General features: G+C 38.8%; 1 protein-coding gene across 1 annotated transcript in view; it reads left to right on the forward strand.

Moving 5' to 3' along the window:
- Positions 1-24689, forward strand: part of PINX1 (PIN2 (TERF1) interacting telomerase inhibitor 1) — a 76366-nt gene that overhangs the window by 10675 nt on the left and 41002 nt on the right. Inside the window, exons 5-6 of the mRNA XM_019733109.3 lie at positions 6517-6609; positions 12490-12566. Of these exons, the coding sequence (XP_019588668.1) occupies positions 6517-6609; positions 12490-12566 (170 nt within the window). The remainder of the gene's footprint in view (positions 1-6516; positions 6610-12489; positions 12567-24689) is intronic.

Consider the following 24689-nt stretch of genomic DNA (forward strand, 5'->3'; position numbering starts at 1 on the left):
TTAAGTTTTTGAGGATCTGCCATACCATTTTCCATAGTGGCTGTACTATTTTGCATTCCTACCAACAGTGCACTAGGGTTCCAATTTTTCCACATCTTCACCAAGACTTGTTATTTTTGTTTTTTGATAGTTGCCATCTTACTGGGTTTGAAGTGATACATTTTGATGCTTTTGATTTGTATTTCCTTAGAAATTAGTCATGTTGAGCACTTTTCATACTTGTTGGCCATTTGTATAACTTCTTTGGAGAAATGTCTTTTCAAGTCGTTTGCCCATTTTTGAATCAGGTTTTTTTGTAGTGGAGTTGCATTCTGCAAACATTTTTATAAGGAATTTCTTGTCCTTTTGCACAGTGTTTGGCATGTAGTGAACAGTCAAAAGATGTTAAATTCAAAGAGAAAGAACTTTGTGGAATGAAATTAAAAATTAGATTTGAGTTCAGCAAACATTTATAGAGCTGCATGCTGAATACAATGTTAGACTTGAGAATGTACGGATGTATGAGACATGCATAATCCCTGCTTGGGAGGATGCCAGCAGGATATGCTGGTAAAATTACAGCACAAATCTGTCTGTGGGAAGATTTGTTGCAATACCGCGTATGGGAGTGAGCCCAAAAGCATGAGGGGAAAGGTGCTCTGTATCTTCCCTAATTGGATTGGACTTCTTATTGATATCTCTACTTGGACAGTTTTCCTTATCCATGGGATAACTCTTAGAACTATCCTAGCCATTCTATATGTGATCCTATTACAAAAGATGGTCATCTCAATGTTAGCTAAAGAAAAACATAAGGAAAGTGTTTTGTGAAATTGTTGACTGGACTGGTATTAGGAAATGCAGGCTACATGCAGTAGTAAAATGCAGGGATATTAGCCCTTCCTGACTAAACAGAAACATCTTTAGATTCCAGATCACAGTTGAAACCAGTAGCAATATAGATGTGACCGTGTAAGGCTTGTACGTTTTGACTGACGAGTAACAGAGTGTAGTGGTGCAGAGAAGAACACCAGAACCAGAACCAGACCGCCTGGGTCTGCATCCTGATTCTGACTCTTCCACGTGTGTGACCTTGAGTGAATTACTGAAAGTCTCTGTGCCTTGGTTTCCTCTTGTGGTGAAATGGAGATAATAATAGCACCATCCTCAGAAGGTTGTGAGAATTAAATATATTTATGCAGCTAAAGTACCTTGAACACTGCGTAACACACAGTAAGTACTTAAGAAGTATGAGGTACTGCTGTAATGTTTGTCATTATTGTTATTTGCAGAGCTAGAACTCTAAAATAGAGTATTTCCCCTGATTACCTTTACTAATTAGGATGTACTGCCGCCTAGTAAGAGAGATACTTTTAGGTGGCTGGATTTTGGTTAGATACCTAGGTGTCATTAATGAAATCCCCAAATAAAAAAATGGAATAATGTTCTTAACATAATGATCATTATACGTATCTATATGTAATGACAGCAAGATACAAATAAAATTTGAAATCTATGTACGACTGATGAATGGTCTCTAATATTTTAAAGTAAAAAAAAAGAAGGTGAAAAATAGTGCGAATGGTGTGCATTTGTAGGAAAAAAATAGGAAATGTGTGTGTGCTTGTGTATATACACCAGAGGTTCACAACTAGGGGTGATTTTGGCAACATCTGGAGACATTTTTGGTTGTCACAACTGGGTGTGGGGCTGCCCCTGGCATATAGAGTGTAGAGCTCAGGGATGCTGCTTGATATCCTACAGGGCACAGGACAGCCCTCGACAGTGGAACTACCTGGTGCTGAGACTAATAAAATATCTCTAGAGTATCTATTGTATGTATTTTATATACATAGACTATCTACACACAAAAATACTTAAGAAATTGATGGCAATGATTGCCTCTAGGGAAGGGAGTTAATGACTGGGGAACAGGATGTGGGGAAAACTTAGCTTTTACTATGGTCTGTTTGTACCTTTAGAATTTTGTACAGTGTGCATTATGTCCTACTCAAAAAAATTGCTTCAAAACTAATTTTAAAACCTTTTTCTTGACCCCCATTTACCTCATTTACTGTTACTTCCTGATGCTTCTGCTCTGCTTTGCTGCAAACCTCAAATTTTCCATGCAAATTGATTTTAGTCCTTCTATTCTCTCTTTTTTAAAAATTTAACATTCCTTGAGTCTCATGTGTTCTGCTTAGTTTCTCAACCTCTCAGCTGCCTCTTCTAGAGTTGACAGACAATCAATGGGGTAAAAAGCCCCAAATGCCAGACTCACCTCCTCTGGATTTCCTTATCCCTAACTGTGAGTCTGCAATTCTTTACTGCTTTGTTTGCTCCATAGCAATATCTTTCAGCAATAATCCCCCACTCCCACCCCCAATATTTTGGTTTTCTAGGCAAAAGAGGTGGTTGAAATTTGCCAGTCACCATTACTGGAGGCAGGATTCTGCCTGGAATCTTTTTTTTTTTTTTTGGAATCTTTTTTTAAAGTAAACTTTATCGAGGTGTGATTTATATACAATACAATATACCCATTTTTGAGGGTATAGTTCCTTGAGTTTTGACAAATGTGTATACACCTTTGTAACCATAATAACCATGATAAAGAAGTTTTCATCACTCCAGAGAATTCTCTTGGATGACCTTCCAGTCAGCCCTTTACTCCTCTCCCTGCAACTCACCACTCTGTTTTCTGGCCCCAGACAACCATTGATCTGTCCCTGTCGATTAGATGTGTATTTTCTGTACCGTCTGGCTTCTTTTTCTCAGCTTGCTTCTGAGTTTGTCTATGTTGTTGCATTTGTCAGTAATTCATTTCATTCTTGAGTAGTATTCCATTGTATGAGTATGCCACATATTGTGTATCCATTCACCTGGTGACGGACGTTTGGGTTGTTTCCAGCCTGGGCTGTAGTTGGGCCTTCCTGACATTTTACTGAAGTGCAGTCAGTGAAATGTTTCCAGTGCCTCAGAGAACTCTATTATTTGTCAGAAAGGTAGTAAGTACATGGCAGGTTCCAAGCAGTACTGCCTTGCCCATGTTCATTTGTGCAGCCCTGGCCACAGGTTCATTTGTGCAAGCTGATTCTTTTCTGCATAAGACATGGAAGTATCTTAATCATTGACAGTAGGAGTTACTAATCTATAGAGTAAGTTCCACCTCAAGACCACTAGAGGGTGCCAGTGGCCCTGTGTTAGGGAAGATGCAGTAAGCAGCTCTGCTTCCTATCGAGAGCTCAGTCATGTTTGAACCAGACCTTGCTAACTCCAGTCCCAGTACTGAAAAGCCTTTAGAAAATTCCTTTAAGGGAAAGCCTGTCCAAGGAATGGACCTGGAGAGCTAACAGATTATTTTTCTGCCATGTCATCTTTGGTAAATACAGTATATTCACCCGAGTGAATTTTTGGTCATATTAAAGCTGAATTATCGTATTAAAACTGAAGATCAAATGACACAATAACCCAGTAACATTTTTTTGCTATAATAATATTTTTACTTCCTTAAGATTGCTTACCAAATTCGCATACTTTTCCTTTTAATGAAGCAGAGATTCCATATTGTCCTCTTCATAGATTCTTACAAAGATTCTAGAAATAGCCCATATCTCCTTGTGGTACACAAAAATCAGTATAGTCTTTAACATTTTATTTTTAAAAATTATCCTGTCTCAATGAGTTATACTCTTTGCCAGACTCAGCTTAGCTTTTTGGTGGACTTACGGTTTTAGGAAATGTTTGTTATTTCCATGAGATACTTTGTCTTCGTGATTTTAAATATTTTGGGAAGTAAGCTGGGATACTGAAAACCTGTCATCCGCAAAGGTGGGGCTTAGTACAGGGATCTTCACAGTTTTCTGCTCACATTTCTTCTAAGGGAATTTGAAAACTGTGCCCTGTCTCACGTTTGTCTATTGACATCTATAATGTTTTTTAACCATAGCTTTAAATAGTTGCAAAGTACGGTAGCTTCTGGCCTATTGGGAAATAATGACATTTTAAAATAAAGTCAAATGTAGCCAGTGGATGATAAATACCAGAGCAATTTGATACCCATTGTTATCTATTTAGAAATGGACAAGTCCTTCTTTAATCGTCAGAAGTATTATGTTTCATAGTTCCGTTTCCTCTGAAATAATATTTCCATTGTGTCTACCCTATAGTATTTTATGTTAATATTTTTTTTTGGCTTAAACTTTTAAAAATTCACCACCTTATCCTATTTCTCTGTCACAAAACAAACACATATAATATTTAAGTGTAAATATTTTTCCTTTGGATTAAGTTCTCAGTATAATTAGTAGATTACAATGAACAAAACCAGGAAACATATACATTTTGATAAATAATTATTATCCAAATCTTTTTGGAAGTGCATCTCTTCATGAGACAGATTGGCATGGGAAGGAGGCTGCTTTTGCTGCTTTGATTAAAGGATGCTTCCCTAACACTAGTGCTTTGGCGCGTCCCTGTTTGTCCCTGGCAAGAAGAGAGTGGTTCCTTTCTTTTGTAAAGTAGAAGGAGGACACGTGGGAGAAGCGGGGAAGGAGAATCAGATCGACGTGTCCACTCCGAATCAGAGCAGTTTTAGGGAAGAGTGCATACGGACAAGAGACAGAAACTGGCCCCCTAAGGACTGTCCCCGCTTGGGTATGCTTTGGGAAGTCTGTGTACTCAGAAGCTGGAGAAGCTCCCCAGGTGATGCTCACGTGCTCTAAAGTGGGAGAGCAGCTCCCCTAACAGGGACACAGTGTAGTGGTTAAGAATATGCACTCTCACTGGTTTCAGTGCATCAAAGCCACCTCCTAGGTGTGCCTTATGTAACCCCTCTGTGCTTCAGCGCCCTTCTGTGAAGTAAGTTTAATAATCAGACCAGCTACCTGATCAAATGGCTGTAAAATGGAATACAAAAATGTGCAGAAAGCTCTTAATCCAGGACCTAGTATTTAATCAGCCTTCAGTTGATAATAGCTTCTTTAAGCTGGTAATCTGCTAGGTGATTGGTATTTGGACCATCAAAATTGATATAATTAACTCATGGCAGGCATTGCCTAAAAGCTTGAAATGTCTGTCTTTATGTCATTAGAGCCTTGCTATATAATTCACACTTTGCTTGTGAAATTACCAATTCCTAGAAGGGATTACAGTTAACTAACATGTTGTTTGATGGACATGTGCTTGTCTTGCTCCAATGTTAAGGCAAAATTTTCCGTTTTTACCCCTTTCTCTAACCTTACACTTATATTTCCTTTCGACATAACTATAGGAACATTCAGTCTCTTCTACCTGTGCCATTCTGTTTCTGTGGTACTCTGCTCCCTGAACTTGATGAATAGATAAAGGAATACATATAGGCAGCTCGTTATTATCCTATAATTGACTCTAATCCCAGATCTACTTGCTCTGATATTTCAGCCAAGGGACTCCTTTCTGGCTCACATTTTCCTGTTTTGTCAAAGAAATAACCCCATGAATTTATTCCTCAATGATTTCTTTTTGTTGTTGTTTTTACCCTTAAAGGTGAGCCTCCAGTAAAATCTGGTGTTCGAGGCAGTGGCTCGTTGCCAGTGCTGCCCCTTCACACTTAACCTGTCTTACCATTTTTATTCACTTTGTAAAAGAACTTTTTATTTTGAAGTAATTGCAAACTCATAGGAAGTTGCAAAAATACTACTACAAAGAGTCCGAAGTACCATTCACCCAATGGTGACATCTAATATAGCTGTAGTGTAATAGCAAAAACAGGAAATTGACACTAGTGTTGACTGTTAACTAGACCAACAAACCTTATCCAGTTTTCACCATTTTTTTAGCTTCATTCTTTTGTGTGTGTAGTTCTATGCAGTTTTATCACGTGTGTACAAAACGTAGATTCATACAGCTACTGCCACAATCAAGGTACAGGATTGTTTCATCACCACAAAAGAGCTGCCTCGTGCTGCCTCTTTGTATTCACACCCACCTTCCACCCCTCTAACCTCTAACACCCCACTTTCATCCCGTTGCCCTGGAAACCATTAATTAGTTCTCCATCTCTGTAGTGTTTTCATTTCAAGAATGTTATATAAATGGGATCATATAGTATTTAGCTTTACCTTTTTCACTAAGCAGAATGCCCTTGAGATCCACCCAGGATGTTGTGTATCAGTTGCTCACTGCTCCTTCTTGCAGAATAATATTCCAGAATAAGGATGTAGCAGAATTTGCTCATCCATTCACCCACTGAAAAATTTGGGTTATTTTCAGTATTTTAATATTACGAATAGGCTTTTCTGAACATTTGTATGTAGATTTTTGTGTAAACACAAGTTTTCATTTCTCTTCCTCGAAGATTTTATAAATTTCTGAAGAATATAGCCTTGCTTGATTTGTAGTACACAGTTTAAGAAGAATATTTCTTATAATTTGATTAGAGTTCAATAATAAATGATGGCGCTTCTAAAGATTTTATTTAAATAACACCATGTCACTATAAGAGAATAAATGAGACTGGATTACAGAGAATTTAATGTAATGCTTTTTGTTTTTTTTAAGACTCCTCAGACAACAAGGAAAAAAAATCTTTCAGCCTTGAAGAAAAATCCAAGATCTCCAAAAACCGTGTTCATTATATGAAATTCACAAAAGGTAAAATTAAGCATTTCTTTATCTGTTGTTGCAAACTCTGTGTTCACAGGGGGCTTCTTAAAGCATTTTTAGCTCTTCACCTGCATCACTTCTTGTTTTACATACAAAACAGGAAATTACGGATGGCCTGACTGGCTTGATCTAACGCAGTGCTCAAGTTTCATCATTTGTAGTTAATTGCCTGGAGATCTTGTTAAGGAGAGATTCAGATCCATTAGCTCTGAGGCAGGGCCCCAGATTCTCTTCTAGAGTAGGTACCAGTCCTTCGGCGAAGCTGAAAGTGGAAGTCAACTTGCTACTTAAAAGAGAAAGGACTTTATGTGGCTAGGTCAGAAAATAGTTTAAATTTATTGCTCAGCTTTTTTTTACATTTTCTTGTTTTTCAGGGCGCAATGTTGGTGTTGAATAGCTCCTAAAGTGTGTCAATTTAGAGAATTATGCTCTGTATTGAGGCTCCAGTAAGAGAAATCTTGCTCCCAGGTTGACCCTTGTATTATTCCGCACCATCTCTTCATTTCATGGGGCGTTAACTTGGCATTCCATGGTCATTATGAACATAATGTTAGGAAACATGGTTGAGAACTGTGTGATAAATCCTATTTTCCTCCATCACCACCTCCCCACTTCCTTCCCATTTGACAGGTAGTCAATTGTGAGTGCAGTTGTCTGCTTTAACCACTAGGTGGCAGTCTTGTATTGCGAAGAACAATTTAACTTGACCTCATCAACTCCCCAAATGTTTTCCCATAGAAAAATATGCATGAAGTGCACTCTCCAGGCACAAAAGCCTATTCATTACATAATATATTTAAAGTATAAATATGATGATAATTTATGTTGTGATATCTAGTCACCGTTGGATAGTTCACCTATGGGAGTTTAGATGTACGCTTTTATCTCGAAGTGCCAGGAAAAGCACATCTCTTTGCTTTTAGTCTTGTTGTCATGATTGGGAATTCCCTAACTCCTAGAACCCGCCTGAATAGCAGTGGCAGCTAGAATTCCCACTACTTAAAAATACTAATGCTGTTCTCATTTGGGGCTAGGACCCCAAAAGGTAGGAATGGGCTTGGTTTAAATGAGAGTCTATGGCAGAGCTGAATGGAGTTGGGAGCTGAATAGCTTTGGGAGTGTGTGCAAGGAGATGCCGGTGCTTCCTCCTTCCCTGTCCCAGCAGGTGTGGTTTGTATGGCTCTCGTGTCATCCCTTCCCTTTCTCGCAGCTGGAGCCTTCCTTGTTGCTTTTCTCTATGGCTTCATCTCATGGTTTCTGTCCACCCCCGACCTGCTGAAGAACAGAACATCCTGTTGGCCCCTTGGTCCTTTTGAGGAGAGCTAAATAGTCACTTCCTACCCAACCCCTTATATACGCCTCCTTTTCTCATTAGACCCTATAGAAAGAAGCAGAGGTAAGGCAGAAGGGTCCAGCTGAGCAAATTAATGAAATTAAAAGTGGCCTGTAACTTTTGAATGGTATGGCAGTCTTTTAAGCTTTCACTTTTGCAAATAAAATCTTCTAATTTTCTTTTAGTAGCTGACTACATGCATGAGTTCGTCTGAAGCAGTTGCTAAAGCCGGATAAACCTCCTTAGTCTTCTTTAATCTAATGGCTGCCAGGAGTATTTGCTTTCTATTTCTCGTGAAACCACTCCCTTGCCAGGTGACCCTGTCACTCTGCTTGGTGTGTTGTGCCGTCATTTTCTCTCTCTTAAAATAGGGTGTGCTTATTTATTAGCCTTGCTTGGGGAGAAAAGGGATTTGGTATAAAGGGAAGAAAGTTAGGTAGCAGAGGAGATTGAGTGCAGACTGGGAATAAGTAGAAAAGAGGGGAGAAGGAAGCATGTATGAGAATGCTTACATGCTTACCATCCATCTTAACACCCCATAGGGAAAGTTTATTTTAAAGTTCTTTAATTTACTAAAAGAGATTTTTTCAGGTAGAGCAACTATTGTCACTGGATATGAATGATAAACTCTTAAGTTTCCTCCAAGGTAGACTCTCAGGTCACAGGAAACCTGAGTACTGGCCATCATTCTCTCAGACAAATCGCTAAACCACTTCCCTTCTGTCACACTCAGTTTCTTCTTTTGTAAAATGAGGAAAGGTTCTTAAGTCATTATTGAGTTCTAAAATAGGTTCTATTTTAGGACTTATCAGAAATGTCTCCATTATATGGAACTTTTGATTGTTCAGCATTATGGATCATAAGGGTTTTAGCCTGTGGATATGCATATAATGAAAGTAACTGCATCACTTATTGGATGAGGATGATTCGTGTTGGAACTCCATCAATGGTTCAGAAAACCAAAACATGAGAAGACTTCACTTTACGTAGCTTGGTGTGAAGAGTAAAGACAAAAATTTTACTTTAGTGAGGTTATAGTAGCATATAGCACTGTAAAATTTATACTGCCTAAATATTGGCTATATCATTTTAGTTCTGATACATAATTATTTCTTCCTCTAGTCCTAAATTTATCATTTTAATTTGAAATAATTTATTATATACTTTTAAAAGGCATTTTCAACTATATTTGTTTAAAAGCCTAACTTCAACATGGTTTCTTTTAACTCGAGAAATGTGTGGCAATGCTATATCTGTAGAGAGGAAACAGTAGGGAAAATATCAATTTCAACAAAACCATTTTTGAAGTTTTTCTGTATACAGTGAGCAGTTGTCAGGAGAGCATTGCTTTTTTTCTCCCCAGTTGTGCAATGGGTGGATAAAAAGTTGCATAAACTGTAGTTGTGCAACTTCATCATGGTCATTTACTCAGACTCCTATCCCGGTGACAATTTGTAGTATTTTGCTTTTTAAACAAGGAAATGACATGCACAACACATGTCCTGGTAGTTGTTACCTTGCTAGTCTGGAAACACGGAATGTAGTGTCCTAAGCATGGTGAAGTCCTCCCCACGGTTAGACTCTGATGGGTGTTAAGTTTCCTCTTTTGATTCTTTTGACATTTAAATATGAAGTCACACCACTGCAGACTTTTAAAAAATTCTGACTATCTTATCACATTTCACCCCCTACTCTGATTCTTTCACGGTTCCTGGTTTTCTGACATTACCCTGTATAGAAGTTGTCATAATCTTCTGTCCTAGAATCAGTCCCATGTGTTTCCATTTTTAAAAATTTAATATTATTGGTTTTATCCTTCTTGATCGGGGAGTGCAAATGAATTTTCTAAGCGAGTGGAGCTCCCTACATAAGCCTTAACTGTTTATTTTCATAAACATGTTTCTCAAACCTGCATTTCTTTGCCCTTGCCCCTTTACTTTGCGTAGAAAAATGCCAAGATTTTGAGCCTCAGTTATAATATAGTTTTCTCCTTAGAACTTGTTGGGTTCTATATATGACTTCTGCCCTGAAACGAAAAGGCTCTAAATCTCTGTGATTCTTAAGTTCTTACGTTCATTTTTCATAGTTTCATTTCCCATGAGGACTTGGTGTTGTACGTATCTGGTGATAGCAGTAACAGCCCTCCCTTCTGGTTTGCTGCCCTGATAGACTGGAAAACCTGATACTTAATGATTATTAGCAAAACAGCTAAAATGATCATAAATAAAGTGCTTTTCTACCTGCTCATCCTTTCATGGACCTTTGTTACATCAGTTTGGGAACTGGAACCCTTTTTCCTTGGTTCTCAAAATGTTATGGCCAATTGAAGACTGATACACAAACCAAATCCAGACAGATAACATGTTTCTCGGCTTGTTTAATTTTGTGATTGTCATTTTTTTCTAAGATCTAAGTTTATCAACAGTATTTGCTGTAATTTAACTACAGTTCAGAACTGAGACCAATAAGCTTTTAAACTCATTTTTAATACGTATATTTTATTTAAACGTGGCCATAATTTTATAACATATTCAACCAGAACCATTAACTAATAACTATTTCTATATTGCTTCCATCTTCCATTTTTATCTACCTTGGGGTTCCTTTCCATTGGTCTCTGACTCCTAATTCTTCTCTGTGTTTTGTTTTCCAGATCAAATCCAGAGCAAGGCCTGTAACAATCGTGGTTTCTACATTTACTTAAGGGAACTTTGCTAGAGGATAAAAATTTCTGACACAAGAACCTATCACCAAAACTTTAGAAACACTTGCAACCTTCATTGGTATAGCTTACTATCTCTACCAGCTTGGTAGTTTTCCCTTTGATTTTTAGATTTGTTTGATCTCTGTGTGTTCGTATTTTGACATCCTGTTTTAAAATTGTCATCTTGCATGTACCTTCCCTTCCTTAATCCCTCCAGCATTCCTTTTAGTTGAATTGCTGTAAAAGAGGTCTTAATTTGCACTTCCTTTAGGGTATCTATTGCGTTTCAGAAGATAGTGTAGGATAGATGGCCAGTACACATTTTGAACTAAGTACAACTCCTTTTTCTGAAACGAATTCCACAGTGTAAAATGGGCTATGCTAATGACAAACCTAGAATAGGTCTCTAGAACTCCTGAGGGTTTGTCCCCTTCTCCCCACTGCAACCAATTGTATTCCCCACTTCTCTGGTTTATTTCTTGAGTTCCTATCTGGTATATGCTTCATTTTGTTGTGAAGTCGGTTTCCTTTGGGGTCTTTTGTCAGGGTTCTACTTAATAATCAATAAGAATCAGGAAGCCTTCGTTTCTAGCTCAGGAAGAAAGGAGAGAGCCACATAGGAGCATGTTCTTCCTGATAGGAACAGGTAGTACTGACTGGACCATTGAATCTGGTACTGCTGCCTGTGAAACTGGTTTTGGCACCTGGCTTTGCATTAAATTGAAGGGTGTTTTGTTTTTTAATTTCATGGTGAGCAATATCATATTTGAATGCCCCGGTGATAGCCAGTGAACTAGAACCTCTGGGTCATGACATTACTTTGCCACGTCAGTTTGCTACAGGAAACCGAGAAGACGAGTGAGTCTGTGACAGTGGAACTCAGCCTTCCAACTCAAAACAGAAATTCCTGTGTCTAACCCAGAGCCTCACTCCCCCAGAGCTTCAAGACTTTACATGGAATAGTTACATTTTGAAAGGCATTAGCCATGAAGCTGACAAATGGGAATAGATTTGGTCGACTGCTCACAGAGTGTTTTTGGCAGAAGTGGAAATTCCAAAGAAGTGAATTTTAAATTAGTTGGTTTGTGGGTTTGAAATTAAGTGAGAGTTTAGTGTTTTTTAATAAGAATCATGGGGTCCTTTGGCCACTGCTTCTGCCAGAAACCATTTCATTTCCTGCTCTTACCATGTAACCTGTTACTTAAAGCTGATATAGCTATAACAATAAAAAAAAATTTTTTTTAAAGAAAAATCTAAAACACCCTAATATGGTACTTTTTATTTGCATTTATTCTTTTTAAATACGCATTCGTTCAATTGATTATTGAGCTTCTATGTCAAATACAGTATGTTCTCATTCATGTGTGTATGTGGGGGTTTGAAGCTATGTATGTAGCAGCATTTTTTATTCTGCATTTCATAATCCTAAGTAAGTAGCTCATGTCTCTTTGAAGTAAATAAGATCTGTTTTATAAATGGGGAACCAGAGACCCAGAAATGATGCCTCTAAGGCAGACCAGTAGGCGAGCGAGCTTTAGAATTTAGTTTTCCTCTCAGTCTTCACACTCTTGGTTGTTTCTACCATTAAGAGAATGTCAGAGGTTCTGCCTCGCAAACACTTTATTTGATTTTTAAGTGATTTTAAAATTTAACTAATTTTATTTATTAATTGAGGAGTTGTAATCTGTGAAGGGGGGACAGAAAGTCAGTAGTTTATAAAATGGCTTCTTTTTCAAAACCCAGTTTGCTTTCAGGAGTTTCACAGCTTGTATCTGTGCTCCGCATTTTAGAAAGAACGGTGTTACTAAAAGGCATCGTATTGTTTTTCTAGGAAAGGATCTGTCATCTCGGAGCAAAACAGACCTTGACTGCATTTTTGGGAAAAGACAGAGTAAGAAGACTACCGAGGTATTAAGCCACATACACCTGATATGTTTTCTTTCTATAGTGTTTGATTTTCAATGGTGTATAGAACTATTTGTTAAGAATAGTAGTTTTCAAAGTTACAAAAAACACACAAAACTTTCAGTCTTACAAAGGCTAAATGTGACCCTCTTAATAATCGTTGGTAGGTAACATGTTTTATAAGGAATATAGAAAAGGATCTGTGTCATCTGGGTGTTGTTGTTGTTGTTCTATGAGGACTAGACTGATCTTGGGGATGAATCCTACTGCTGATCTGGTCCATCTCCGCCATCTCCAGGAGAGGGAGGTTGCATATCCCGATTCTGTTTGCTTTGCTCAGACTGCGTCGCTCTATTTGGAACATGGTTGGGGAGGAAGGATATGCCCTGTGTACCGCGCAGTTCTGGTCTGTTCCAAGTTAAAGACATTTTGAAATCGTGTTGGAACAACCAGCATTGAGATGCTGGAAGGGACTTAGATATAGTATTTCTTCCATTGTGTAATGCTGTTTGTTTCAGAACTAGAAGATAATAGGGTGACTGAACTACACCCTAAATCGGATGAATCCATAATTCATCATTGTAATTATTAAATTGGGCTGTGTAATATAGCATAAAAATTTTTGTGTCACTTACAACTGTAAGAGACAGCCCTGGATGTAGTTTGGATATCAATATTAGATTTTTTAAATACATATTTTTAGAGATAATGGGATAAAAATATTTAGAATTGATGATGTCTCCAAAAATCTGGGATGTATGGTTGCTGCAGCTACTACCCAGCTAATCTGGTATGTCATACTTATGTTCTTTTATTGGTTCCTAGCCAGGGCCTGTGGTGACTATAGAACAAAAAAGACACGTTTCATTTATTTCTGATATTTCCCCAAACTGACAAATTTTCCAGGTTGGTAGCTATTAATATCTGTGACTTAATATTATTTTCAAAGACTCTGGAATTACCAGTTATTAGAAATTTTGTTTGACGATTTCCTTTGCAGGTTGGGAATAAATGTTTATTCTCAGTACTTTTCTGCCCCTACACCTTTAGCAGTGAGGACAAAGCAGGCCCCACCCGGGAAAGGAACTCTGGGCCCCGTGGCTTGCTGAGGGCTGGTGCCTGTAGAGCTCTGCCGAGTCATGTTAAGGCAGGTGGGTCCGTAGGGAGGATATGAGGCCCTACTGGGTGCTTCATTCTCAAGAGGCGGTTGGAAAGGGCTGGGGGTCATCAGACCACCCTGCTGTTGGTCACCTGTGCCCCTCGACGGTTACTGTAGGACCTGGATTCGGCCGTCTGCCTTGTTCACTAAGGACTTTGCATCTGGTGAATCTTAGGCTTTCTCCTGAACCCCTCTCCTCTGACCATCTGCAGTAATTTCAGGATCCTCCGGGATACTCTGTCACCTCTGCTCTGCCCCAACAGCCCCCTCCCGAGGCCACATCCGGAACTTGGCGTTAGCCCCGCATCCCACTCTGGAGCCCTGAGGCCATTCCCGCTGCACTGACTTTTCCAAATCCTTGCATTCGTGAACGCCTTGGTCCTCCCTTTTCTCCCTGCTGCTAACTCCTACTGCCCCCAACCCTCATCTTCTCCAGCACTCTCTTTGAAATTTTATAGTTGAACAGATTAGGGAAGGAGATATTACTTAAGGGCTTTTGGTAGAACTTTAAAAGAATGTATGTGGTTAGCACAGGAAAGTTTGTTCTAGAAGAGCAGAGGTTTCTAATCCTCTGGCAGACATCTGTCTACTTGAGGACTAACTGGCGTTAGGTGCCATGAGGTTTTCAACGCTATTTGTTGTTACTTGACTTTTTGGTGGTGTAGTCATTTGTGATTGTGTTAAAATAAAGTGAGCCCGTATTTGAACGTCAGAAACAATTGCCCAGGGAAAATCTATTTTGGTGCAATTGGTGTCAAGACCAACCTTGATATAGTACCGTTTTGTGCAAGATCTATATCTAAGTACATCTCAATCTCTCATTCTAGTTTAATGTTTTCTTGTAATGATGCATTTAAAATCCTAATTGTTTGGCAGGGCTGTTTTATATCACAGTGCAGCAGTGGTTCTCAACAACACTTGCATTCGAATCTTCTAAGGACCTTTTAAGAAAATGCTAATGCCAGCGCCCCGCCCTAGACCGTTCAAATCCAAGTCTTGGGTTAGGATCCAGGTGTAAGTATTAAAAAAAGAAGAAAAAATTTTGTTAAAAAAAATAGTCTACTCAGATAATTATTCTAATTATTCTAATTATCAGGACTAGATTTGTAACTATACTGTTAGAACTTCTGGCTTTAGGGTCACGAATATTGTCTAGGACAGGGCATCTCAAATCTTAACATGCACATATCATCTGGGAATGTTGTTAAATTGCAGAGTCTGGTTCCTGAGGGTGGGTGCAGCCCAAGATTCTGCATTTCTGGGAGCTCCCAGGTGACGAAGCTGCTGCCCACACCTACCTATACACCGCGTAGGTAGGAGCTCTGTAGTCTTCTGCATATACCTGCATGTGTATATCAGATAGATGTTATTTAAATCTAATCATGTGTTCAGACACCAAATCAGTCTTTCTGCAAAGCAGAGTCACTTTTAAATTTAGATTTTATATACATGTGGATTTTCATATATAGAGCTTGCTTTTATTGAGGCATGCCTGTACCTTCCCTGAATAAACTGTTGCTAAGAAACCTTACCATGTTAGTTACAACAGCTCTTATAGCCAAGGGCAGGAGGCCTTTGATCAGATGTGTTTGAAAATACCACCTCTTTTGGCTCCTGTTCTCAGGTGGAAAGAAGGTTGCTTTGTTTTCACTCCCTTGACCCCCCACAGCAACATTGGCCTGAGTTTATACATGGCATCGCCAAGGCAGAGGTGCGGCTGGAGGTCAAATGCTGATGAATCTCAGAAGCCATGAAGCATGGAATGCTGGAGCAGTAAGACCTCTCTGCGTGCTCTGGATAGGTGCTGATATTGATATTGTCTTTGCATCTAGATTTAAAGAACCTTGGGCACTGACCACGTCTGGCTGGGGGCCACATCGTAGCTCTCACATTAGCCCAAGCTTACTAATGTCTACAACCCCTGACTGTGACAATAATAGAAATGACAGCTTTATTCAGCATCTGTGTGCCGGACATCGTGCTAGACACTTGCGAAAGTATCTCATTTACTCTTCAGAACAGTCCTATGAAATAGGCATTTGTTAGCACCCTTTTAGCAATGAGGAAACTGAGCTCAGAAAGGTTTGTTACAAAGCTCCAAAGTGGCACAAATGGGGTTTAAATCCAGGTCCCTCTGGCCCCGAAGTCAGTGTCCTTTCCCCTCTACCACAATGTCAATGAACTTTGTTCGCCTTTTTAAAAAATCTGCATTTAGATGATTTGAGTTATGCTTTAGGAGTTTTCTTTGAGTTTTTTGTCAAAGACATACGTAGTTAATACATTATCATAATGTGAAAATGATTGGCTGTTATTCTCATTTTGCTGAAAATAATGATTTAACCTTTAAAAGTTTCTTCCTTGCCTTCAGTCAGACTTGAACTGTGATGGGTTCAGAAGCATCTTACCAATGCCTGGGCCAGCTTTGGGAATGACCTTACTTTGTCATTAGAGCTGTCGGCTGAATTAAGAAAGAGCTACCTTGAGTTTCTGGAGCATAGGTGCTTTGTTACTTGTGCATTTTCTGGTTTCTTACATAAATTGAATGATCTGAATATATATTAAAAAATCAGCAGCCCTTGATTAATAACAGTTATGAGGTTATTTTGCTTTGGGGGTGTTTTTGTCAAACTTTTTTATTTTGAAATAATTATAGACACGCAGGCAATGGCAAAGAAAGTTCAGAGGGGTTCCATGTGCCCTTCACCCAGTTATCCCACTGGGATAAGTGCAGTACAGAGGAAAACCAGGAAGTTCACTTTGGTACAATCTTTGTGCATAGTTCTGTGCCACTTTATCACACTTGTGGATCCCGTAACCACTGCATTAGTTAAGATACAGAACTATTCCCCCGCCGCAGAGAGCTCCCTCGTGCTGCCCCCAATCGTAGGCACACCCCCGCCGCCACCATCCCTAGCCCCAGCTACCACTGCTGCCAATGGAATTGTCTAATTTGAAATAAAGTATAGGTGAACCATTTGATTTCCCACAGCTTGGTGCTGAGTCTGTTCATATTAGTAATAATCAATGCCGAAGTTTTACGGGCTGATTGTAGTTTCCGTGACTTGCCTCCTGCCCTTATTCATGCTAGATTTTATGTCTTCTGTCTTATGGGTCTTTAGAGAAAGGTAGAAATCAGCTCGTTTGATGTCCTTAAAGTCCAAACCTATTGCTGAAGTCAGTAATTTTAGAAGTACATCAAACTGTAATGTGATTTATACATACGAAGTGGTATTATTATGTGACAGTTTTGTTGTCTGCAACTCGTAAGTATAGGAAGAGCCTGGGCAGTATCTCGGGGTACACTCATTATAGTGAGGTTGGTGAACTCCTTTAAATTGCATGCAAAATTTGTATGTGGGCATGTGTGCATGTACGTATGTCTGGGTATATAAAGTTCTCAGTGCTTTTATCAGATTTCTAAAGGAGTCCTTGATCCAAAAAGAAGCTTTAAAATCCAGTACTGCATAAAAAAATCTCTTCCTAGTCAAAAAACAAAAAACAGACAAAAAAATCACTTAAAATGAAATTTTCTGAGGTTAGTATATATTGTGTAGTAAAGCAAACTGCCAAGTCAAGAATCTAATTCCTTAATTATTTTCCATATAATATATGAAAATAAAAAAATAATATCAAAACAATTCAAACTAAACCTAAGATGGCTAGGACACATTTATGAAATTTAAATTATGCTTTCTGTCCTCTCTAACCTTCATACGTCTAATGAAGAAGTCAATCCACTGTGTTTTTACATGTAAACTTTTTCATCTGTCACTCACATTGGACAGTGAACTGCTTAAAGAGAGAGGACTTGTGTCATACTCATTTCTGGATCCCCAGCAGGTGATGAATTCAGTAAATTGCAGTCTCATTGTTCTTCTCTTTTTTTAAAAATGGACTTGTTACTTATGTTTTGTATTGCTTCAAAGTTTATATTTGAAATAGTTTTTCCTTTTGAAATGCTTTGATCAATAAATAACTATCTCTTCTCTGAGAGTAGGAAATACTCATCAATTAATTTTTAATCCCCTGCCAAGCATAACCCACGGGTGTGTACATAGTAGATTCTTGAGCGAGGATTATTGAATGATTGTTTGCTCTACCATTTTATGTTTTTAAAAATCCCATTTGCCAGAAATTAGCTTTCAGACATTGCATTTCACTCTAGAACAGTTTTTCATAGTCTTGACCATTTTCCACTGCGACGGGGGTTAAAGCCTTCCTCTCTCTTCAGGGACTATACTCAACTTTATTGGCACTTACTTCCCTCCAGCCACAGAGGCTATCCACCGCGCACTGTTTCCCAGGTGAATCTGGGTATTCAGAACTGCTTGCTTAAACAATGAAAGAAAGATCATCACAAACTACCAATTACTCAGAAAACTTTTAATCAACTCTTTATGTGGGAATGGCTGGTTGTACATTTCTAATTTCCAAGTCTTTATGCTATATTAATTGGAAGACAATAACTCTGGATTGGAGTGCACCTAAATTGGAGAAGTATGCACTTTCTACAGAGACAAAGAAATGATCGAATATATTGAATTGAAATTACGAGGGTCCCTTGAGACCATCAGCAGGTACTTGTGCCGGCCAGTGCCTGCCAAGAGGTGTAGATATGAATGTGTGTGTGTATGTGTGTGTCTTTTCTTACTTGGTTTGCAAGTTGGAGTTGGAGACACTGAAAAACAAATTCCATTAGTTCCTATCTGGTTGAACTTCCTGATACTCCATTTTTTTTTTTTTTCCTTCTTGTTTTTTCCCTCCCCCACCTTCCTGGTTTCCTTCCTCTACCCAGCTTGTTTCCTGATTCAGCCTTATCACTAGAGAAAATGCTCCTAAACCATATCAAGGATTTAGAACGTGTTACCAGCATTCCTACTTTGTTTCTCCAAACAACGTGTTTCTGGCATAGGCTCCTGGCAAAATAATTGTCAATTTTTTCACCCCTATGGCTTGATTGAATTAGAAACCTTGTGAGTGTTTCTGATACTCTCCCAGGATACCCAATTAAGGTTCAATTTCCTTGAATTCTGATGGCTTTTGCTTTTTTGAACCAAAGCATGACTTTTTTGTGGTTTGTGTCCCTTTCCCTTCAGTTATCATGAATCCCCTTTCCCATTTCTTGCTGATTGTTAAATCTGAAAACTAAAGCAGACCTTTCTTTTTTGGTGGGTTAAATTCGTGAGGTATTTTGGGCCACTCTTTATTCCAGTTCTGTCAATTGCCCTAAGCAGCTCATAGGGAAAATCATTGAGGAAAAAAGGGACCTTTTTTTAAATATTTTTACTTGAAATATCTTTGAATCAAAGACTATTTCTCCTTACTTCTGAATTTTCATGTTAGTAACTCATATTCGTGAATTAGGTCGAGTTTTGTAGGTGGTTTACAGGTTATAGACTCTTAAATTTGAAACTTTCCTGTTCTTCCAACCTCTATCGCTCTGTCTTCCCCTCCTCACCCCATTCAAAAGTTGGGCAGCTTTCCTGCCTAGTATTTGCTAAAGTAATCTGCTAATGACACATCTTTCAGTTAGAGATAAATTTAAACTAAGCCCACAAACAAGCCAAATAATACATTTAATATCTAAAGCTTATTTTTTGCCAGCAATGATGACTTCAGTAATTCTTGTCATCATTTTGACCACTGGTAACAGAATCAAGGTTCAAAATAATTTCTTTAAGCTGGGACATTTCGCCAAAACTAGATAGATGAAATTTTATGAAGATACATAAAGTCTCATTTAAGCCTGGAAAGATCTAATTTGGTAGCAGCTAAATGAGAATTAACTTAGAGGCTAGGATATGTAACCTAACCATAAGTTTAACCTAAGCCACAGTATGTAGTATGCCAACTACCCTGATGCAGGCTTGAGCTACATTAGAAGGATTGTGCCTGATTGCTGAAGCAACGGTCTTTTTGCTTGTTTTCTGCACTGGTGACTGTATTTGAACTGCTCTATTTGGAACTAAGTGCCATATTTTAAAAGAGTGCGTTCAGACAATGTCATTAGGGACATACTGTGTTTCCCCAAAAATAAGACCTAGCTGGACAATCAGCTCTAAGCTCTAATGCATCTTTTGGAGCAAAAATTAATATAAGACCTGGTCTTATTTTACTATAAGACTGGGTCATAATATAATATAATATAGTATAATATGATATAATATAGTATAGTATAGTTTTATGTAATATATAATATAATATGTAAATAATATAATACCGGGCCTTATATTGATTTTTGCTCCAAGTGATGCATTAGAGCTGATTGTCTGGCTAGGTCTTATTTTCGGGGAAACAGGGTAGGTATCTGGAAAGCATGTTAGGCACAGGAATAGGTAGATGGTAGATGAGCCATTAGGAAATTCTGCCTAGACTACAGAGAGATCTTGACTTTGAATGTTGGATGCTTTCAGTGTGGTTCTCTAGAAAAGGAACACATTTGTTCGGTGTGCTTCATAAGGAAGAACTAGTACTAGTGGATGAAATTCATAGAACAATTTCTACTCAGAGAAAGGAAGCAGCGTGGGTTGGTAAAACTGGCCAGCTATAGGATGTACCTCATGGTGAGTTTCCTGGAAGAATTCTTGTGATAGGTATGAGTCTGAACTAAATGCACGTGAGTCCTTCAAGGTGTAAGGTTCCCTGCTTCTGTAGTAAAGAGAACAAAGGAAATACTCGCATTTGAAATGGTTCTTGACTCAAAGCTTTGCATTATCTGTTTATGTTTTATATTCAGGAGATGAATGTGAAAAGTCTTTGTTGTGTTCAAACAAGAAATCGAATAATCTTGAGGTAAAATAGCAAATTGTCTTAGCAATTTAAAACTTAAAAGAATTATTAGAAATTTTGACTGTCCAGGTGACATTAACTGTCTTGGATGTTCCTATTTTATTTGTAAACTCGGTTTTCTTATCCATAAAATGAGAGTGTTGAATTCTATGTTCTTGTAGTAGATTCTAGTTTGCAAAGATGGCCCCAGTGATGTCTCCCTTTTCACGTACTTTTCTAGGTTGACCCTGGCCCTTTTCATCAGGAGTGGAGCCTAGTCCCCTTGCCTTCCATCTGGGCAGGCTGTGACTTGCTTGTAGCCAACAGAATCTAGTGGTGGGGACGCTGTGTGACTTTCTGGGCCTTGTTAGCTAAACTACTTGCTCTGGAAGCCGTCAGCCTTAGTAGGAGCGGTCCCGCTGCTCTCAGCCCCCAAGCTGTAAGAAAGCCCAAAGCCCAGAGTAGCCCACGAGGAGAGACCATGCACAGAGTTTTGCGCTGCCCCAAGACTACATGAAGAGAGAGAGGTGCCTGACCAGCCCCTGCTGTGCCGCTCTAACTACTTTTTGAGCACAGCTTTTAGAGAAATCCTGAGCCAGAACAATCCAGCCAAACTCTTCCTTGAATTGCTGACCCATAGAAATAGTGAGTGATAATGAAGTGACTGTTAGTGTTTTAAGCCATTAAGTTTGGGGGGTGGTTTGTTACCTAGATAACTGAAATGTCTCTGTAGGGTCTGTCATTCTATGGTTCTCTGATTCATTGATGAACATGGTAGAACCATCTTAACCAATAGAATGAGGAAATGATGTCACCCAAGGAAATGTTCTATTTGTGTGGTTTCTTCCACAAGGAGGCTCATGCAGTGGAATGTGGTATTAAGAATCTGAGTAGGCACTTGAGTTTGGTAAGCCTGCATTTGCGCCCATGAGTAGTTTGAAGACTATAGATCTGAGGCAAGCTGTTTAACCTCTGAGCCTCAGCTTCTTCACTCATGCAGTGGGGATGGAAAATTATCTAGCGAGGATTAAGGGATAAGCCATGTAAACCTCTTAGCACAGTCCCTAGCATGTAGTAGGTGCCCAGTGCGCCTTAGTTGCTGCTGAGATTGCTATTATCATTGTAATTGTTCACACACTCAAATTTAAGATGGCAAGTAATAACTTCCACTGAAACAGTTTCGAAATGAGAAAATTTTAATCCATGTGCACATAGTCACATGCTGAACAATGTGCAATATAAATGTACTGACTAAACTCACTCATTGTTAGTAAGTCCTCCCTTAAAGTCCTCAAGCAAAGAGACTTTTTGTTGTCATATTGCCATTACAGCCATCACAGAGGACTTCTTAGCACATCAATTTCGTTTTCATTAATATTTATGATAAGCAATAACTAAGGCAGTGATCTTTCCTTTTAATGTTACGTCCTATACAATTTTGAGTAGAAGTATAGGATTTTGTTTAGAGTGTAAAGAACTTACTGCTTTTAAAAAAAATGAAAGAAAACTGAGATAGAAGCTCTTTATCACCATCAACATGTGTTGAGTATCCATGGAGATGATGGTACTGAATTTCATAAGGATTCAATGCTATCCCTATTCCAAGAAGGTTTCCAGTGTTTCAGTACTTCTGGAGTCTGTTTGTGTAAAGATAATAGGGTCCCAGGTACAGAAAGACCCTTTGGATCATGCGCCTAGTTTATGCCCCTGTACCAAGTAGGACTGTTTCTGTCGTCATTCTGGAAATGAGTCAAATAACAATAGGAAGGGAAAGCAGATTTTTAATGTGAGTTTCAGAGATGAAGTTAAATATAAAGAATGTATCCCATTTAAAGAGGGAGAAAGCAGTACAAATTATCTGGAGGGGTCATAGAAAATTTAACTTTTGGAGACATTTACCAATGGAATCAAATGCCATTTAAGGGAATTGAGGGGCAGTCCGTTTAGGAGGTTCCAGTATACCCTTATCCTATGTTTTCCCTTCACTGAAATCCATCGGAACATCATAACACTCTCGGAGATAATGAAAACTAATACAAAATAGTGAATAGCTTACCAAAGATACTAAGTTTCAACCAAGACGATTGTTTGTACCTCGTACTATGTTCACGTTTATTAATACCCCTGAAGCCCTACATAAAAAATATTCTCTTATAGGTAAGAGTTATAGTCACTGTCCTGTTTCTTCTCTTCCATAATATAGTTTGTTGGTATAATGGAAAAGCAGCAAAAACTTCGAAGGTTATAAAAATTTAACCATTCTATGATTATTTGAGTACCTCGTGTGTCCCAGGTATTATTCTGATTGCTTAAACTGCAAAGACAATAGTACTTGGTCCCCTTCATGGAATTCGTGGTCCTCTGCTATAGGAGATAGACATATAAACACATTGAACATAAGGTAATATATTCTCTATGAAAGTCTAATAGAATCTTTTCTACAGTGTATTTTCCCCACGGCAGCTTGAGTGATCTTTTGAAAATATAATTGAGGTCATGTCAGTACTTTGTTAAAAATACTCTCAAGTTTCCCTGTTACGCTCAGAGTAAAAGGCAGATCCTTTCAATGGCCTAAAATCCTACGTGATCCTCTTCTGCCCCACAACTAACTCTCTCTCTCACACACACAACACACATACACGCAGACACACACACACACACACACACACACACACACACACACTTAACTGCCCTAACTCATCTGCTGTTTTTTTTTCCTTGCCCACTCTGCTCTTCCTCCAGTACTTCAGGATTGTTCCCACCTCACGTTTCAGTACTTGATAGTTCCTCTGCATGGAATGGCTTACCCCCCACCTCCTTCATATTTTGTAGTCTCAGTCGGTCTTCCTTGATTACCCTATGTAAAATTTAAACTGCAAATAATAACAACAAAAACCCCTGACACTTTTGTACCCTCTCCTTTGCTTTATTTTTCTCCATAGCAGTTACCGCCACCTGATGTACTAAATAGTTCACTTGTTTACTGTCCTGCTTGGAATGGAGCTCTCACATGGCAGGAATTTTTGTACCAACTAGCATCTAGAACCGTACCTGGTATCGAGTTAGGTGCTCAATGAAGTTTTTGTCAAACTGAATTTAGTTGTTGAAGTATGCTTTAAACATTATGGGAACACAGACCAGGAGCCACTAATTCTCACTGGGGATGTCAGGAAAAGCTACAGAGAGGAATTGATAATTGATCTACGCCCAAAGGGTAGGAGTCTCTGGGTGGACCAGTCAGAAAAGAAGATGTAATATGAAGAACAGTTTATCCAAGGCCTCAAATTCAAATGCCAATGGTGCCCAGGCATATAACTGTAAATGTGTATGTAGTCTGACTTTAAGATAACAGGGAATCAACAGACTGATATCCTGTCTGAAATTATCCAAGATTCATAAATAATAACGATGATGATGGTGTTCCTGGTGGTGGTGGTGGTGGTGGCGGTGGTGGTGGTGGTGATGGTGGTAAAGGTGGTGAATTCTCTTCAGGACAAGTGAAATAGGTTTGTGATCTTATCTGACACAGACTGCCAACTTGTAATCTTTGGCTATTTGGAGGTGAGAAAGCTGGGTAGTTTTACGTGCTGAAGTGTGGAATTGCATGGCAAAGACTGGCTGCTCAGACCGTCTCGTGGAGTGTGCTAGGTAGCATAATAAACATATTTAAGGTGAGCTTTCTATCTCCTGGATATGTGCATGTTCACAACTATCCTCTATAGGAACTTGTATTCCTCTGAGATTTGAACTTCTACATCTTTGTGCTCTGGTGACTGTCAAAGGGAAAGGGATAGATAAGAAGCTTAGAAAACTTGTGCCACACAGTAAGCAACTGCCTGCCTGGAGTGAGATGAGTGTGTAAATGGTGCCGGAGATCAGGCTACTCACTGCCTCGTCTAATTCAGCGTGCAGGTGAAATCATTCCAAGTGAGTAAGAAGCATTACAGAGCTAGATTTTCTATTGAGCACAGCTTTTGATAAAAGGAAGAAGAGCTGGATATTGACTTTTTGGTGCCTGTTCTATCAGTGGTCTGTTAATCAACAGAGGATAAATTATTGCTCTTTGGAAACAGGAAAGGATCCCCTTGGTTTGAAGGCATTTCCACCTTTCTTTTCTTTGTTTTTTCTCTTTATTGGTAGAGGATCTTTCCTCCAGCCATTTGCTCCTTGGGGGTTTTGTTAAGGACTGAAGGGAAACT

Source organism: Rhinolophus sinicus, chromosome 15 (assembly GCF_057876585.1).
Source record: "Rhinolophus sinicus isolate RSI-liver-muscle chromosome 15, RSI-T2T, whole genome shotgun sequence".
NCBI lineage: Eukaryota > Metazoa > Chordata > Mammalia > Chiroptera > Rhinolophidae > Rhinolophus > Rhinolophus sinicus.